This window comes from Camelus dromedarius, chromosome 1 (genome assembly GCF_036321535.1).
Source record: "Camelus dromedarius isolate mCamDro1 chromosome 1, mCamDro1.pat, whole genome shotgun sequence".
Lineage (NCBI taxonomy): Eukaryota > Metazoa > Chordata > Mammalia > Artiodactyla > Camelidae > Camelus > Camelus dromedarius.
Window position 1 is genome coordinate 112642227 of NC_087436.1, and position 18429 is coordinate 112660655.

Consider the following 18429-nt stretch of genomic DNA (forward strand, 5'->3'; position numbering starts at 1 on the left):
GATCCCATTTGGTGCCATGCGTCGCCAGTAATGAGTGGCTAAGGGAGGGCAAAGGCACCATCCAAGCCCCGTAAGCCTCCCGGTCACCACCTCCTCTGCTGGTAGGTGACTAATGGCTGTAACTGGTCCCTCTGAAGAAGCAGCCGAGCACGATGATGTGGAATTTGGGCTCTGGAGGAAGACTAGTATTTAAATCCTGACTCAGCCACTTCCTCACTTTGGGCAAGATAGTGCACCCCTGTGCCTTAGCTTCTTCATCTGTAAAATGGGGGCAATAGTAACGCTTATTATACATTGTTATACCAGAAACTATGTAAGTGTGGGTTAAATAAAGGTTTTTAGTTGAACCTTGGTTTTCTCATCCTGTGAAGTGGCTCTCCAGCGGCCGTATTAGGGTGAGGTGAGAGAGGAAACACAGCCTCTGGCGCTCAGGGAGAGCTGAGTGTGGGCTGTCACTGAGAGTGTGTGGTTCCCCGATTTGAGGTAGGGAGTCCTGGTGCTGCCCCTCCTCGTGAGCCCCGCACTCACATCGGCATCCCATTAGAAGGGCGGCATCCTCGTGTCCTGTGATTAGAGACCGTGCTCCAGAGTCTGGAAAGATGGTGCTAATATTTATTTACTTTGTTCTCTTTGTAGCCCCAAGGAGATTTGAAACAGTCCCTGAAAAGAAATGCACAAACCTTGAGAACGATTCACCGCATCAGAATCATTCCTTTGGAAAAATCAATGGTAATAACCAACAAGCTCTGGCACCTCACCAAGACCCGGGCAAGCCCCCTTTCACCTAGGATAAGTGATATATTTGCATCTAATGCGTAGGTCAACGTTGATTAACCTCAGGCTAAGAAATTGAGCTCTTTTTGGGAAAAAATGGTAGTAACTGGGCTTTGAAGAAGACGCACTTTCAATTTTCACTACTCCTTTTCTGCCTTTTCCTTGCCTTTTTCCATTTGAGTGTGAGGTTAGCTTCAATCTGTGGCCACCTCGCATGTTCTGCTGTAGTTTCCATGGCTTTAACAGCCCCCACCCCGCCCCCCGCCCCAAGCCTTGCAGCAACTGAAGTGCTGCTATTTTGGTCTGGACTCACTCTTACTTGGTTTCTTGTTCTTAAACTCTTTTCCTCCTGACCCTGCTGGGAACTATGGGAAGGCAAGTCTGTGTCCTCTCTACCTCCACTGAGTGCTGCTCCCCGTACCGATGTTCTTTTCTCCTCTCTTCCATCCAACTTCCACTTTCCCCTCTTTTTCTTCTCACTGCCTTCTGGCTTCTTTCCTTAAATGCCTGAAAGGCAGTTTGTAGCAGAGAAAAATCACGGACCCTGGAGTCAAGTGGCCCTGATCTCACGTTCCGCTTCTGCGTCTCCAAAGGCTTGTCGCTTTCAGTTTCCTCGTGTGGAAGCAGTGGGGACGGTCCTCGCCTCGCTGTTCCCTGGAAATGAAGGACCTGATGTCCCCGAGGCACTCAGTCAGTGGGAGCTGTGACTCTTTTTTTTTTTTTAATTGAAGTACTGTCAGTTACAATGTGTTAATCTCTGGTGTACAGCGCAATGTCCCTGTCATGCATATGCATACATATATTGATTTTCATATTCTTTTCCCTTAAAGGTTATTACAAGATATTAAATATAGTTTCCTGTGCTCTACAGAAGAAATTTGTTTTTTTTATATATTTTTATATATAGTGGCTAGCATTTGCAAATCTCAAACTTCCAAATTTATTCCTTCCCACTGCCTTTCCCTTGGTAACCATAAGATTGTTTACTATGTCTAGGAGTCTGTTTCTGTTTTGTAGATGAGTTCATTAGTGTCCTCTTTTTTTCTTTTTTTAGATTCCACATATGACTGATATCATATGGTATTTTTCTTTCTGGCTTACTTAGAATGACAAATGGCATTGTTGCTGCAAATGGCATTATTTTATTTTTTCATGGCTGAGTAGTATTCCATTGTATAAATATATCACAGCTTCTTTATCCAGTCATCTGTCGATGGACATTTAGGTTGCTATGCTTGTGTGGAGGTCGTGTTGGCAGTCGTGGAGGGGAGGCTGCATGGGCACTAGGTTACAGGGTCAGCTTGCTCAGGCATGAGGAAGCTGCTGATCAGTCCACTCGACTCCAGCTTCAGAACCTTCTAGAACTAGTTCTTTCTGTCTCTCTCTTCATTTTCCTTCTTACTTTCTTGTTCAGTCAAGTTTTCACCAAGCCCTCCCAACAACTTTCCTGATTCATGTGCCGTGCCCCCTCGGTTCTCTCTCTGATGTCTTGTTTATCTGAGCACAACTTTGTTAACATTGTAAGCTGGTTTTTACACATTCCTTAAATCCTGTCCTTTACTTCACTTCCTTGGACTTTTCAGAGATGGGCAACCTACAAATGGGCAGGTTGTTCTGTAGTTGTGACCCACGATTTAAACTGGGAGTTAGCAAACCAGGGCCTCAAAAACTGCAGCCTATGGGCTCCATCTGGCCTGCTGTCTGTTTTGATAAATAAAGTTTTACTGGAACACAGCCACATCGACTTCGTTTCAGAGGATCTGTGGCTGCCTTTGGCTGAAAGGGCAAAGTTGAGTAGTTGGGACAGGGTATAGCCCCCAAAGCCTAAAATATTTACTTATCGGGACCTTAACTGATAAAGTTGGCCAGTTTCTCCTCTAAACCATGCAAATTAAGCCACTCTTGTCAAGGAGGTTTTACTTTAAGCATTGCATGCTGCTTTGCACAAACCTGATTCCAGACGGTTTCCTGGACACCTTACCTGTGGTGTGCTGCCCTTCAAAGCCCTAGAATATCGATCCCAATTTTCTCCGTCATGTTTTCTTATACCAGCAGTATGCGGGATGCATATTGCTACCTGTGTCTGCTGGGTTTTTTTCTAGAATGAAACTTACAGATTAAAGCCAGATTTGATGGCTGACTTGGAGTTGGGGCTGGGAGAATACAAAGCACATGATCCTGCAGCTTCGTGTAATAAGTTGAAAAATATTATCTGTGTTTGTTCATCAGAGCACTGTGTACCAAACCATGAGGGGACTTCAGTACAAAAACAGTGGACTGGGGGTAAGGATTTGTTTTCTTTTTCTGGCATGGAGCCCTGTTATAAAAGCACCCACAGACTTTCAGAGATGTTGGTTTTTGCAGATACTTTAAGTAAAATGAAGTCTCAGTTACCCACCCATTCTAAACACCAAACTGGGTTCTGCCACCAATCTCCTTTCTACAAAGACTTCTGTAAACACAGGCAGCATCCTGGCATGTTGTTAGTTACAGGAGAAAGTGGTATTTGGATGTGTAGGATGCAAGTGTAGAAGACACACCGGTCACTTTTATGGTCGTTTTTACAGCCTCCAAATCTCCGTGCCTTCTGACCACAAACCTTCATTCTCATGGGAGGACTGGCACAGTGCCACCTCGTCTGCCTTCCAGGGGCCAAAGCAAGTCACACAGCCAAGCCCACCCTCGTGGAGAGGGGACGTACACTGGTGTCCTGGGAAACCATGCCTGGGAAGCTAGCAATAACCACGAACAGCTAGTACAGCCTTCTTAATAGCAGGCTGTGGTGGCGTGGAGCGGAATTAACAGACTCTGCCAACTGTGCAATGAAACCTTTTATCACTTGATACCACTGCTGTGTTTTCCAGGTAAAAGTGGCCAATGTCATTTTCTTTTTGAATACTGCTCAGGACTTCCTCAAAAACCACATCTCCATGATCACTGCCGAAGTAAGTTTTGTTGTTTAAGTAAGTATGCCAGTAAGTGGACGTGACTGCCTGCGTAAGGAGAGGACGGTGTTGGCATTTTAATGGGCTTAATTCTCTTTGCTGTCTTTTTTTCCAGGAAAGTAAGAAGTTTGCGGCTATGATACTGGGATACTTTGAGCACTATCTGCAGTGGGTCAGGATCGCCGTAAGTGGTTTGACCTTTAAGAACTTCAGGGGGCCCTGTCTTGAGATAGTTATTTTCCAGGATAAAATCAGGAGGAACTCAAATTAAATTCCCAGTAATTAGAGAGGAGGGAGGTAAAAGGCCCTTGATCGTGGGGCTCACGAGTGGAGGCGCCGTAAACTCAGTACAAGTGGCGTCCACGCCAGGTGGCTTCCCCGGCCTGCCCACGTGGGGTCGTGCCCACTGCTCCAGGGGCTCTGGCCCCCTCCCCTGCGTCTCCCCTGGCAAACCACAAGCTCCTGATGATAGAGTCCCTTTGACGCTGGGGTTTGTACCTGCCCCGGGCAGCGCTGCGTCTGCTGTGTTGCTGGTGTACTTGCGGACTAGGGTTCTTAAACAGCAGAAGTTTATTTTCTCACCATCCTGGAGGCTGCAAGTCCAAGATCAAAATGGCAGCAGGGTGGTTCCTTCTGAGGCCTCTCTCCCTGGCTTGTTGGTGGCCGTCTTCTCTTGTGTCTTCACGTTGTCTTCCCTCTGTCCGTGTCCATGTTTCCTCTTCTTTTATTAAAGATACCAGTCCTGTTGGATTAGAGCCCATCGTAGTGACCTCATTTTAACTGAGTTGCCTCTTCAAAGACCCTATCTCCAAATATGGTCCCATTCTGAGACACTGGGGGTTAGGACTTTGACATAGAAACTTGCGGTGGGGGGTGGCCAATTCAGTCCATAAAGTTGGGTCTCTATGGACGTATGAGAAGTTGAGGGGAAGGGTGAAGTTCCCAGGGGTGCACGTTGCTCCCAGCATGTGACTTACGGAGAATTACAGCGTTTTGGAAAATGCCTTTTGTCATCTTGGGCCCTGGGCCAGGTCCCCACTGAGGATCATTCCTCTGGGGCGGTGTGCTTGCAGGAGAGTGACTTAGGGAGGTGCACACGCACAGGTGAGTAGTGGCAGAGGAAACACACAGTCTTATCGCCACCATTGCCAACCTGCATCTCCTCTGCTTGACCAGAGGACCCCATCCAGTCACTCTGGAAGTAAAGCGAATCGGGACAGGAATGCTTAAGTCATGCAAGAGCCACAGCATGGGATATTAAGTGGCCGTGGGTACAAAATGGATCAGAGCTACCCCACAGGACTTGAGATTTTTATGGAGTACATGTGAGAGAGAAAAGCCAGATGCAGGAAAACATGCAAGACGTGACCCCTACCCCACTTTTTGTAAAACTAACGGTGAAAAAGCCTGATAGGGTTGTTTGAGCTCAGAAGCATAAGGTTATGAACGTGGGTTGCCCTGTAAGGTGCAGGTGGAAGAAAGGGGGAGGTGAGCCAACCAACAAAGGAAAAGAACTAAGACACACCCCTGCCCCAAAGGGCCAGCACCTGGCTTACTGTACTTACTGTACTTACTACGAAGCTTCTGGAATCAGTGAATAGAGCTTTCTGAAGTCAACGGGATTGGAGCATCTGTTTGTGTTTATTCTCACCTTGTTAATGAGAACTTCGTTTTCTGTCTTCTAAGACGGGGTGCACAGGTACTGCCAGTGTTGTAAATAATGTTTTATTGGCACACAGCCACGCCCATTTGTTCGTGGATCGTCCGTGGTTGCTTGCACCCCACCACGGCAGAGCGGAGCAGTAGCGACAGATGTGTCTCAGCCCAGCCTGCAAAGTCTGAAATATTTATTCTTTGGCCCTTTAGAGAGAAACTTTGCCAACCTCTGTTCTGAAATGTCCCCTGTTTTGAAATGTCCCCTGTTCTAAAATTATCCACCTTTCTATTTAGATCATCCCGTCAGATTACAAAGGGGTCAGGTAAGAAATTCAGACTGAGGTGCAATGCTGGCCGCCTGGACTCTCTGATGCTCTCGGGAGTCCTGCAGGTTGGGACTTATTGTTCCAATAACAAACGAGGAAACCAAGAGAATCGAGGTCTTGCTTTCTAGTACGTACTTTGATGTGTCGTGGAACTCATGCATAGAAATCAGCTGTCAGCTCCATATCCCAAAGGGCACAGAGATCCCTTCTGTGAAAACGGGCCAGAAGTGACTGGCATGTCTCACTCTTGTGGAATTGTGTGGGTGTGGCTCAGAGTTTGCCTGTGTTTCTTACCCACTACAGATCACCGAGCAGGTTGCAGCCTGCAAACCAGTGGCCACTGCTTTAGATTCTGCCATTGACATCTTTCTGTGCGGCTACGTTGTTGACCCCATGGTAAGAATTTCGTCTTTCAAAATAAGAAGACACGATAAACTCACTATCTTTGATTTTTTTTTTCTTCCAGATTGTGGTACATGCTATAATGTGAAATAGATTTCTGCTCGGGTCTGTTACAGTTGTAGAGTCCAAGACCTAAAATCTAAAATCTAGCAGAATGTGTTGATACCAAATAGACTAGAAAAGTCCAAGTCCCAGCTGCACCTCTTCATTCCTTACTGGGATTTTAGTTACGGAAGTCAGGAGACCTTCATGAAGAAGACTCCTCTTTGCCCAGAATAATCAGAAAGGAGCAGTCACTGGTGTGCAGATTGCCACCGTTCCATGGGACTCTTAGTGCAGCTGTAAATGGAAGCCTAAAGATACAGCAAACTTAATTTAATTTTTGAGTTAAAAGCCCTTTAAGATGCTTGTTACCTTTGGGCTGGTAAGTTCCGGTTAATCAAGTTCATTCCCCAGCTCTATTCACTCCTTGGTCCACACTGACTGTCTCCATGAGTCAGTCCTCTCACAGCCTTCCCTTAAAGCACCTCAGTGACTTACCATTCACACCACAATAAAGATCAGCCTCCTTAATGTTCTACACTAGACCCTGCATGATTGGCTGCCTGCTCCTTTGGCCACATTTTGTACTATTTGATCACTTTTCCTACTGTGCTCCAGACACACTTTCTTTCATTTCTTCAAAAAAATTTTCGATCTTCCCACCCCAGGGCCTTTGCACATGCCAGTCCTCTGCCTGGAAATGGGAAATTCTTTCTCTCTCATTCCTCTCCTCCACACCCATCCCTCACCTAGCTGACTCCTCTAGGTTTTACAATATAACGATTGAGAACAGGTTCTGAATTCAAATTCCATTTCTACATTTCTTGAACTCTGTGACTTGGGAAAAATATTGAACTTCATCACCTTAATGGGGTGGTTTTGATGGTCCAAAGAGAGATTGCATAGGAAGCCCTTAGCACCATTCTTGGCACATGAACACACTCCATGAATGTTTGCTGTCATTCAGTTTGTGTGTCTTGCCCAAACGTATCTTTTTTTTGTCCAGGAAGGCTTTTCTGATCTTCTCAACTAGATCTGGCTCCCTTTCCTACACTCCCATGGAACTTCCTGCTTTTCCTTTAGAGATGTTATTAAGCTGTTTGAATCATGCATTTGTGTGGCTTTTTGATGAAGATCTGTCCCCCACAACATACACTAGACTCTAGATGCCTTAGCAAGGGGTACATGTTCACTGCTGTGTCCCTGTCATCTGGAGTATCTCCAGCACAGGCCATTGAATGAAGGATGATCAGATAGCCGTCTGTCACAGTGCATTCGGATTGCTCTATCCATCCATCGCCCTGTCCCATGTCCACATGCCCTACCTTCTGTGGGATGGACTTTTGTACCTGAATGGAAACAATCCTGCCTCTTTCTCCACCATGCAGGCCCCACACCTTGGCTTTCCGGCTGCTTCTTTCTTGTTCCAACTTCTTATCCTTTTTGTCCTGCTGCTTGGAGCCCCTGCTGATGGCTCTGGTTGAAGCCCTCATTAGGGGAGCCCTCAGTTAGCCTAGTTAATTATGAGTTCATCTCCTTGTGTCCAGTCTCTACCACCCGCCCGCAGCCAGGCATATTACCCACTGACCAGAGGCCTCTCTGAAACAATGGGAGACACTGGAGGGGAGGCCTGGAGGGGGCTCAGGGAGATTGTAGGCTGGAGCTTTGTCAGAGGTGGTTTAAAGAGTCAGGGAGAGTTCTGGCCAGGAAAATAGACTCCAGGCTGTCTGATGTGTTTCTTTTATATCTTGATTATACCCCGAAGGATTGAGGCAGCTTCCGGTAAAAGGTATGGTTGTCATAAAGCTCTAAGGCCTCCACAAACAAGGTTGAGAGCGTAGAAATCTACCAATAGAGAACATGTGGAAAAATAGAACAAGCTTACTGGAAATTCTGGGCCACAAGGTGCCACTCCAGTCGACACTAAACCCAGCCAGGAACAAAGCGGCAATGCAGGGGCCGAGGCCTGCGGGTCTGGGCGGTGGTTGTTGCCTCCCTGCGGGCTAGGAGGGCTGCTGTAGTGTTGCTGCCGTGTCCTTGGGAGGGGCTGCAGACTGGAGCCTCTGCAGGGATCTGGTGGGTGGTAGATTTGCAAAGCAGGCCGAGGTCAGACACCGGCTGGCGTACAGGGTGGATGGTACCCACGGGGCCGTGCTGGTCGTGCACGGCTGTGTCTGTGCTGATTGGTGGTCAGGTTAAATGACGTCGGGTAGCACCCCTGCGAGAGCTCGTGGTGTGGCCTGCGGCAGGCTGAGGACAGATGCCCCTCTTGAAGGAAGAACCATCACTTGGCTCCAGCTGACATCACCTTGTGGGCTCGAGAGTCCAGCTGTTGCAAGATCTAACTTGAGACTTTCTGAGAAAAGATGCGTAAACCCAAGTTTCGAGGTGAAATCTGACTTAGGAATATTGGCAACTGTCTTCAAAAAAATAACTTTAACATTGTTTTTTGGACAAAAACAGGATTGAATTCAGCCTCCAATTGACCCTAAAGTTGGTTTAATGAGTCATGAGGTGTTTGTTGGGGGCCTCAGCTGCACCGACCATTGCTTCTGCTTTCTTCACCCAGTAATGTTATGGGGTGAGGATGCTGCCGTCCCACTGTTCTGATGCAGAACAAAGCCAGGGAGTTTCATGAGCCACCCTAACATCAGAGCAACTCATGGAAAGATTTGCCCATGCTCCTGCCGCTGGCCACAAAGGGAGGCCGTCTAGTGGGGTGGTGAGCAGTGGTTTCTGGGGATCCTGGATGCTAATCCTGGCTTCACTACTTGCTGCCTCTGTTCCTTGTTTGTAAAATAAATAAATACAACAATAGGATCTAGTCAAGGTTTTCAGAAAGATTGAATGAATTATAATAAGACGCAGCACTTCACACAGTGGCCAGTGCATCTTAAATTCACAACCGGCTTCGATGAGCAAAGTTAGAATCCGTTTAAAAAAAAAAAAAAAACCCAAGCAAGTGTTGTTTTCCATTTCTCATCTCCAAGCGTCTAATCCTCCTGATTTTCCTTTTTCCCTTCTCCAGAATTTGTTTTGGTTTGGCCTAGGAAAAGCTACCGTATTTTTACTTCCGGCTATAATTTTTGCTGTGAAGCTGGCCAAGTATTACCGTCGGATGGATTCTGAAGACGTGTATGATGATGAGTAAGTGTGCACGTGAGGGGCGCGGGGTCACTTTCTAAGCGGTGCTACCTTCCAAGAGCTTTCTGGGGAAGAGCTCTGATGAGATTTTACTTGATCGTTTTTTTAAGCGGCAGGTCAGCCCTATTCAGATGTTTTCTTTGTACTGATTTTCTATGCGTGACCTATTTGTCCCCTTGCCTGATCTCAGCTTCTTTAACCAGCCTTCTTATTTCTTGTTTGCAGTTCCTCTGTCCCGGGGACTTGGCACTTTACTTTGTAACTGTTTCACTAGTTTTCGTTTTGACTCTGTAGTCCGCGCTCCACTCTTCCCGGTGAACTTGTATTCAAACTGTGTTCATTTTTCCTTTAGTCACCTCCTCCGCAATATGTGTTTCTTCTGAATTTGCTTCGTCAGCGTCTGTATTAGAGTGAAAATGTGGAGGATGCAGCTCCTGGGCTGTAACTGTAATTAAAAAATAATTTTATCTTTTTTTTTTTTGTATTTTTATAGTCTTGAAACTATTCCCATGGAAAAGTAAGCCTTTTCTTTATTAAGCTGTATTTATAAGGTGGGACTGGGGAGGGCTTTGTTATTAGATGATGGACTTTTAAAACTCAATTAACAACATTATAGTTATGTCACAACCACAGATATGCCCAGATAAAAATAAACACTGATGCCTCTTAAAATGAGAGCAGGCACGTGGAGAGGACTAAAGAAATACTTGTTGAATTAAGGAAAACTTTATATGTTATAAAACTTATTAATATATAAAATGTCGGTTTTGATATTTGGTTTTTAAAGGAAACAAAATGTAAATATACCTTTTTACTCTCTTTGTAGATGTAACACATTGTTATAGACATTGTACAGCCATTATATTGTCTTTGTAACCCATGATGTAAATGCTTTATCTTAGAGATAACATGGTTTTTTTTGGTGTATTTATTCTTGTTACAGTATGAAAAACGGTAATATTGGTTTTCGTAGACATCGAACCGCTCAGACACATTGAACAAAGTTTTTAAACAGAGCCAACTGCACAAGTTCTTGAACTGCAGCGCCTGCAAATATTGGAAAAGAAACCTTCCCTTCAGGAGTTCACAGAGTTCAGTGGGATTATATGGAATGTATACTGATGGGAAAGCACGCATGCTTATGTTTTATTTTTAGTAGTTTTGTTTTAATCATTTGAGCCTCCTTTGAACATTTAAATATGCAACACATTCGTTAATTACCCGTTTAGCCTTGGAAACTAGATGTGAATTTTGGCCCATTTCACTGCATGGGAACTTAGACTCCTAGTTAGAGAAAGTCCAGCAGACCACAGATACGTGTGTGCACAATAAAAGAATGATTTCAGAACTATGACTCTAATCTTTTTATTGCAAAATGGGCCTAAACTACAGGTGTCAATTAAGTCTCTGTATTATTTCCTTAGGGTGGCTGTAACACATCACACAAACTGGGTGGCTTAAAGCAGCAGAAATGTGTCCTCGCGGTTCCGGAGACCGGAAGTCTGAAATGAACGCGGCAGCAGAAATCAGCCTCCTCCCTGCGGGTCTGCGGGAGAGTCTGTCTGTTCCATGCCTCTCTCCCAGATTCTGATGATTGCTGGCAATCCTTGATGTTCCTCGGCTTGTAGACATATCACTGCAGTCTGTCTCTGTCTTCACATGGAGTTTTCCTTTGTGTATCTGCGTCCAAATTTCCCTCATCTCCCAGGGACACCAGTCTTTGGATCAGGGCCCATCCTAATCAAGAATGACCTCATCTTAATTTCATCACATCTGCAAACAACCTGTTTCCGAACATTCACAGGTTCTAGGTGGACATAATTTGGGGCATGGGTGGATATTCAGCCCAGCACAGTCACACAACAATAGCAAATAGCCAAAGAGATAGAGACGTGGACACGAAAGAGCAACACTGTACACACAGAAATAAAGTAAGTTACCAGAATCAGAAATGACAGGAAATAAAAAATTTTGATAGACATACACAAAATAGTGACTCGTTCCCCTCTTAATTTTGTTTGTCTTTGTCTAAGAGCATGTTAATACTCCACTGCTTGTGCACATAAATTGTTTTCCATCTAACCCAGTGATGCCCCGCCCCTGCTAGACAGTGGATTTACCCAAGGGGGGAACTTTTAAAAAGTACTGATACTGTCTCCTACCCTAGGAGGTTCCCATGTCGTTGGTTACTGATGTGGCTTGAATATGTGGATTTAAACATTTTCCTGGGTTAGGGGGAGGGTATAGCTCAGTGGTAGAGTGTGTGCTTAGCCTGCACAAGGTCCGAGGTTCAATCCGCAGTACCTCCACTAAAAGAAAAATTAGTTAAAAAGTACATAAGTAAACCTAATTACTACCCCTCCGCCCCTCCTAAAAAAAAAGATTTTCCCTGGTGATTCTGATGTACAGCCAAGGTTGAGAAACACTATGTCTGATTCATTAAGTCAGAATTTCTGAGCTGTATCCCAGGTAATCCTCATATGTAACCTGGATTGAGAAGTACTCATTCAGCTTCTACAGGCATTGCATCCCATTAATATATTTTCATTTATTGTCTGCTATGTCCCAAGCCCTGTGCAAGACCCTGGGTGGAGGAGGGGGTGAGCTAACAGATTAGGTCCAGCCTCGTAGGAATTCACCGTCAGCAGCGGAGACCGAGAAGATACACTTGATGAGAGTATGAGAGACAGAAGGCTGTGGGGTGGTGGGAGTCAGGGAGGTTTTTGCTGCAGTTGAATTTCTGAAAAATAAATACATTAAAAACCTATGACACAGTTAACACATCTGTTTCTTGGGAAAGCTCTGCGTCTTTTACTGTCCCCTCCTGTAGTCCTCACCGCATCCCTGTGGGGTCAGCAGTTTTAGTTAATAACTATAAACTAAGTGGCCTGAAGCTTACAGAATCGAGTTGTCCGGTACCACCCAGCTCATAAGTGTTGGGGCCAGAAGAGGCCTCCGGTCCCCCAGATTCTGTAGCTTCTGACTCCCCAGCACATGCACGGCTGGGCTGGGCTGGGTTTTGGCTCAGACATGTACTGACAACATTTCAAAGGAAAACCGCCCGTTAGCTGCCTGGTGTTCTGTAGGGATGAAATGGAATGAGCATCAGTGCTACTCAGAGCGTGGGCTGAGGACCAGAGCATCACCAGGGGAACCGAGAAAGGCTAATTCTGACCCCACCCTGGACACACTGAATCAGAGTCGCTGAGGGCAAGGCCCAGGAATGTGGATTTTAACAAGCTATCAGGATGAGTCCAAAGTAACCTAAAGTTGGCCAGTATTTCAATATTTCAAATCACCCTGAAGGAAAAGATCCTGATTCATTTACAAAATTGCTTTTGCCCAAGAAATGTGGCTAAGCCCCACTGCAAACTAGAGACTGTTGGCAGAGCAACCTGTGCCTCTGTAAGGGCTGCAGAAGGCAAGGGAGCGCGGTCATGGTGCTTTGCACGGCTGAGCGCCAGGCGCAGACCCACCTCCACCCGGCTGAAACGCCCGTCTCCTCGCCCGTCGTCCCCTGCGGGCCTTCATGCCTTTTCTGAACGGCAGCTGCCATCAGGTCAGATCAGTGACGGCCACCACTTCTCCGTCCTCTTCTAAATAAGCATTTATTTTATTGCTGCAACCAGGTCTCAGACCCTCGTACACAAAGCCCATGTCTCAAGTTCCTCAGATTCCCCCTGGCCCATTAGAGTGTAAACCACAGTTTCAGAACCAGAGACCTAACTAAAATAAAGAGAGATTTATTTAGGATTTATTAGGAGTGCAGTCCAGGAGACACAGATTCAAGATGTCCCTACAGCACCTTCCTGGGACAGACCACCCCAGCTCCCCTGTATCCTCCACCTGCCTCTTGTTGGTAGAAGACTTTAGCCTCCTAGACCTTCCCCAAGTTCCACAGAATACATTTAATCAGACAAGTGAGAAAATGCAGAAACAAAGGAAAACAGTCAAATAAGACAAAATAATAATAGTTTAGCCGTTAAACAAAGTCAAGGACCTATAGGCCCTCCTCCGGGGCTGTGGGAGCTTTGAACTGTTCTACAGGTACATAAACCCCCACCAGGTGGGAGAAGTTAGCTGTCTGCTGCCCACAGCACGTAGACCCTAGACTGGTCGGCTCCCGATTACCTCACCACCAGCCAATCAAAACAAGGTCCACAAAGCTGATCTCAAACCCCGAAACCCTCTCCCTCACCCTGTCTTTAAAAAACCTTTCCCTGAAAGCCACTAGGGGAGCGTTCAGGTCTTTTAAGCACCAGCTTTCTGGACTCCTTGCTTGGTGTCCTGCCGTAAACACTGCACTTTCCTTCACCACAACCTGGTGTCGGTGGATTGGCTTTATAGCCCGAGGCTGAGCAGACACAAGTTTGGTTTGGTAACAAAGAAGCACTTGAATTGTGCCAGGCTAGAAAATGCGAGAAACTTATAAAGGCAAAAACTCACAGGATTACAGAAGTTGTTTGCCAAGAATTAGAATTGGAGCCGGCAAGAAGTAAAGGTGCTTGTTAAGCAAGGATTGGTTGGGGTTTGAAATGATTAGCAGTGTAAGGGGTGGGGTACTTTGAAATGACATGGTTACAGCTAGCAGCTGCTAGCAGGTAATGTTTTGCAAACTTAATGCTGGTAGTGTCCTTGAGTTTGATACCGTTCAAGAAAGTTCAAGTTCTCAAGGATGCAGGAACGTGTCTGAAACCACAACCACAGTGGCCACCCAGCTCCATCTGAGAACCATAGTTACTCCATTTTGAATTTTAAATGATTTTAAATATGTCATCAAGAGACAGTCTGGACTGACGTCAGACTCTGAGACCTCAGTTCAAATGTGGCTCTCCCTTGAGAAATAACTCAAGCTTTCTCAGCCTCATTCTCCCATCTGTTAACCGGGGAGGGGAATGCACCCACCTCCTTGGGTGGATGTGATGGTCCTCATGATGGCTGGCACCGAGTAGCCTCAATAAAGGAGAGCCAGTGTCACCTGCCAGTGATGCTATAGGCTTCCAATACACAGCAGATCAAGGTTTTTTTGTGAGGTAGTGAACTCCTGTCCCTGGGGGGTTCAAGAAAGTCTAGCCAAACTATCTTATTTGTGAGATGTCATGAAGAGGTGTCTCCAGTTCAAAGAAGAAAAGAAAGGAAAGGAAGATGTTAGAGAAGGCACGAGGATCTGTCTTCCCACTTAAAAATGAATTGCGCAGACAAAATCTGTCCAAAATAGTTACACTATTTTGGAACCCTGGAGTCTATTGAAGGCTGACAAATTCCAGGGGAATGTTTGGATGGTAAACTGGGTAATTTCCATCAATTTCAGCTTGAAGCTCTCCATTCCCTGCCCTAGTCCGATGGCAGTCAATGGTGTGTGTGTTCCTGGAGTAGCTCGTACGCAGACTTTTCGAGTGCCAGGATGGGCATTATGGACCCTGTTCCCCAGATACTGGGGGCCTGTGTTCTGATCACTGGCTGCTGCTTCTAATCACAGAGATGCAGTCGCAGACACGGGTGGCTCTTCTTGACTTCCTCTAGGGACAAGCTGCTCTAATGCTCACGCAGTCTGGCTATGGGGTGGCCCACTATGCTGGCAGCACATCCTATCCTGCTGGATGGACTTCCCCAGCCAAGTTTTTTCATGTCCCTTCTACCTCTTGCTGATGCCACCAGCTGAGACATCTGTGGAATGTCACGTTCACCAGCCCACTGCCAGGGCCCCTTTGCTGTGAGTGATGCAGCATATGTGACCACAATGAGCTTGGTCTCCAGTGCTACCTGGGATGGCCCAAATCTGCCACTGGTGCAGAATGGCAAATTCTAGTTAGAGGTTAAGTGTCCAAGGCCACTGGAAGCCACGAGCAGTCACAAGATGGCAGCAGAGGACACATGTGTTCTATTTGCCAGAAAAGGGCAAGGCTCACCCTTAGAGCTGAAAGGGTCCCGGCTTATTTTCAGAAAGACAGATGAACTACTGACGGGCACCACAACCCGATAGTCACTTCAGTCTCAACGGCACACAGATGTAAGCCCCGTTTTAGAGCCCATTGCGCTAGAGGCAGGATTACCACAACCAGACCAACGGGGGTGGAGAGAGGGATTGATGATGGCACTGGGAATGTGCAGACCACTGACTCGCACTGTTCCACTCAGTCTCAGCTGGGTGTGCACCTTCCCACGGGCACCCACCTGGTGCACAGAGAAGTGTCATGCAGCAGTGGCTTTCCAGAGCACGCAGCTGCACAGAGGGGTGTCTTGGATGTACTTGTCATTGTCAACCACTAGCTAGGTTGCTATCCAGGGTCCAAGAACAGGTAATAAGAGGCCTGCCTGGTCCCTAGGAGTATTGCTTAAGGGAAGGGCGACTGCATTCAATTTCAGTTTAGCCCAAGAGCTGATGGGCTCCTTCCAGAGCTGTCACCGGCAGTAGGTGGCTGCTGCCACCCGGTGGGCTCCATCAGTTTTTAGCTGGGATATGCCTTCAGCAAACTGGGTCCAAGCATCCTCAGGGACTTCTGGGAGCCACCCCCAGGTAGCCAAAGGCTTTCCCCAGGAGTAACCAGGGGAGGCCCAGTGGATCTCTAAGGGTGTGGCCTCAGCCTTCTTGTGTGAAGAGCACTCATCTGTGGGGCCAGACTTGATGTTCTGGAATGTTCCATTTCCTTTTTTTTTTTTTTAAGTAAGAAATCTGTTTGCTTTTCCAACTCTGTCTTCAGCATCTGAGGGGGCCAAGGCAGGATGGGGATCCCTGGACATAGTGACATCTGGCAGTCCTCTCTAAGGCACTTGGTCTCCACAAGTGCCCAAGAGCAGGCCAGGAGCTGGTTTTTCTTTTTTTTTTAGACATTATTTTTATTTTTTTAGTTGAAATGTAGTTGATTTACAATGCTGTGTTAGTTTCTGGTGTACAGCATAGAGATTTTGTTATGTCTATGTGTATATCTATATCTATATCTATGTTTATTCCTGTTCAGATTCTTTTCCATTATAGGTTATTACAAGATATTGATTGTAGTTCCCTGTGCTGTACAGTAGGTCCTTCTTGTTTATCTATTTTATATACAGTAGTTTGTATATGTTAATCCGAAGCTCCTAACTTATCTCTGTCCCCTCCCTTTCCCCTTTGTTAACCATAAGTTTGTGTTCTATGTCTGTGAGTCTACTTCTGTTTTGTAAATAAGTTCATTTGTGTAATTTTTTTAGATTTCACATATAAGCAATATCATATTTGTCTTGCTGTCTGACCTACTCTCCAAGTCCATCCATGTTGCTGGAAATGGCATTATTACATTCTTTTTTATGGCTGAGTAGTAGTCCATTGTGTATGGTGTGTGTGTGTGTGTGTATACACACACATATATATATATACACACACACACACACATGTACTACACCTTCTTTATCTGGTCATCTGTTGATGGACATTTAGGTTGCTTCTATGTCTTGGCCATTGTAAATAGTGCTGCTGTGAACATAGGGGTGCATGTATCTTTTTGAATTAGTTTCCTCTGGATATATGCCCAGGAGTGGGATTGCTGGATCACTCTATTTTGAGCTTTTGTTAGGAATTTCCATACTGTTCCGGGAGCTGTTTTTTAAGTGGGGTCTCACCAGGAGCCATGCCTCCGAGGAGCCGGTAGCCCAAGGGCAGACCCTGGGCAGAGGCTGCCTCCTTCTGCCGGAGGCTCCACTCAGCATAGCTCGCAGTGTCAGCCAGATTTCACCCCATCCTCAGGTTTACGGGGCCCCAGCATAGGTTGCCTGTGGGACTCCCTCTAGCACACCTGCCACCCTGATGCCCAGGTAAACCTGGCAGATTTTCTGGTAACTGTGTACACCGGGCTCAGCAAAATACCTGGATGAGGCACATTGCTTCCTGTTCCCAAGGAGTCCCGCTAAGTCTGGGCTTTCTACTTCAGTTGTGAGGTCTTCAGGGAGAGTAATTTTTTCTTTACTGTCTCAGGAATCAATCTTGAAGCCTCAGTCCGTGGTGCTCCCAGGAATTGACATGGTGCTGATCCCTGATCCTCTGGGGACTGTTGAGTCCCCACCCCCACCCTGCTTTGGCATTAGTCAGAGTCTATTCTCAGTTTCTGCCACCTGCTCTTCATGGGAGCCTCTCAGAATGAAATCATCCACGTAGTCACTCCCTGAGGGGAGAAAGGCTTGTCCCGTCACTTGGCTCATCCTTTGGTGACAAATACTAGAACAGTAAACATGCATGGACATCCAAGTGATCTTCCAAGAAAACTGACCCCTGACACTTTGTGCCAAAGAGACTGAGAAAAGGCATTCATTAGCCGTGTCCAAGACAAAACACTGGCAGAATGTATAACATTTTGCAGCAAGTAGACAAAGTCTGCCAAGGCTGGGGCTGTAGAGCCAACCACTGAATTTTGTTGGCTAGAATTAGCCGTGGAAACATCCACTGTGGACTTCATGTGAGGAAGAAATGCCTTTCCAGTGTGTTAAGCCCCTGAGACCTGGGGCTTTATTTGCAACTGCATTCCTGGCTTACAGACTTGGCTACTTCTTGGCTCGAGGACTTGTAAGTGACACATGATCTGTCTGAGCTCCATGTAGGAACATCAGTAACTATTTGTCAAATTAATTGGGTTAATGGATATAAACTGATGACATTGAGCTGTATCATCTCTCAGAGGTACTCCTCTTACAGTCAGAGATTGAAAGTTTATTTGAATGTTGGGCCAGTTTGGACGCTGGACTAATTACTGCCCTTTATGAACAACCATCCCCTTGTCTGCAGGAAGGCGTTAAGAAATGCCCGAGGAGTCCATGAGGTGAGAAGCCTCACGGCTTTGAGTTTGATGTCTAAGAAACATGTGAACATGAAAAGAGAAAGAAAAACAGCATATGATATCACTCACATGTGGAATCTAAAAAAAGAAAACAGAAAAAAGAGGACACTAATGAACTCACCTACAAAACGGAAACAGACTCGTAGACATAGTAAACTATCTTTTGGTTACTGGGGAAAGGGAGTGAGAAGGGATAAATTTGGGAGTTTGAGATTTGCAAATGTTAACCACAATATATAAAAATAGGTAAAAAACCAAATTTCTTCTGTATAGCACAGGGAACTGTATTCAATATCTTGTAATAACCTTTAATGAAAAAGAATATGAAAATGAATA

The 18429-nt window shown here is 45.9% G+C and overlaps 1 protein-coding gene across 4 annotated transcripts in view; it reads left to right on the top strand.

Annotated features, from left to right (window-relative positions):
- Positions 1–11279, top strand: part of PROM1 (prominin 1) — a 101204-nt gene extending 89925 nt beyond the window's left edge. For 2 of the 4 annotated variants that reach the window (XM_031437020.2, XM_031436992.2), the window contains exons 18-25: positions 637–729; positions 3004–3057; positions 3639–3719; positions 3835–3903; positions 6005–6097; positions 9174–9292; positions 9783–9806; positions 10233–11279. In XM_031437020.2, the coding sequence (XP_031292880.2) occupies positions 637–729; positions 3004–3057; positions 3639–3719; positions 3835–3903; positions 6005–6097; positions 9174–9292; positions 9783–9806; positions 10233–10287 (588 nt within the window). In that variant the 3' untranslated portion in view covers positions 10288–11279. The remainder of the gene's footprint in view (positions 1–636; positions 730–3003; positions 3058–3638; positions 3720–3834; positions 3904–6004; positions 6098–9173; positions 9293–9782; positions 9807–10232) is intronic. The other 2 variants (XM_064487895.1, XM_064487902.1) reach the window with 2 other exon arrangements.
- The last annotated feature ends 7150 nt before the right edge of the window (positions 11280–18429 follow it).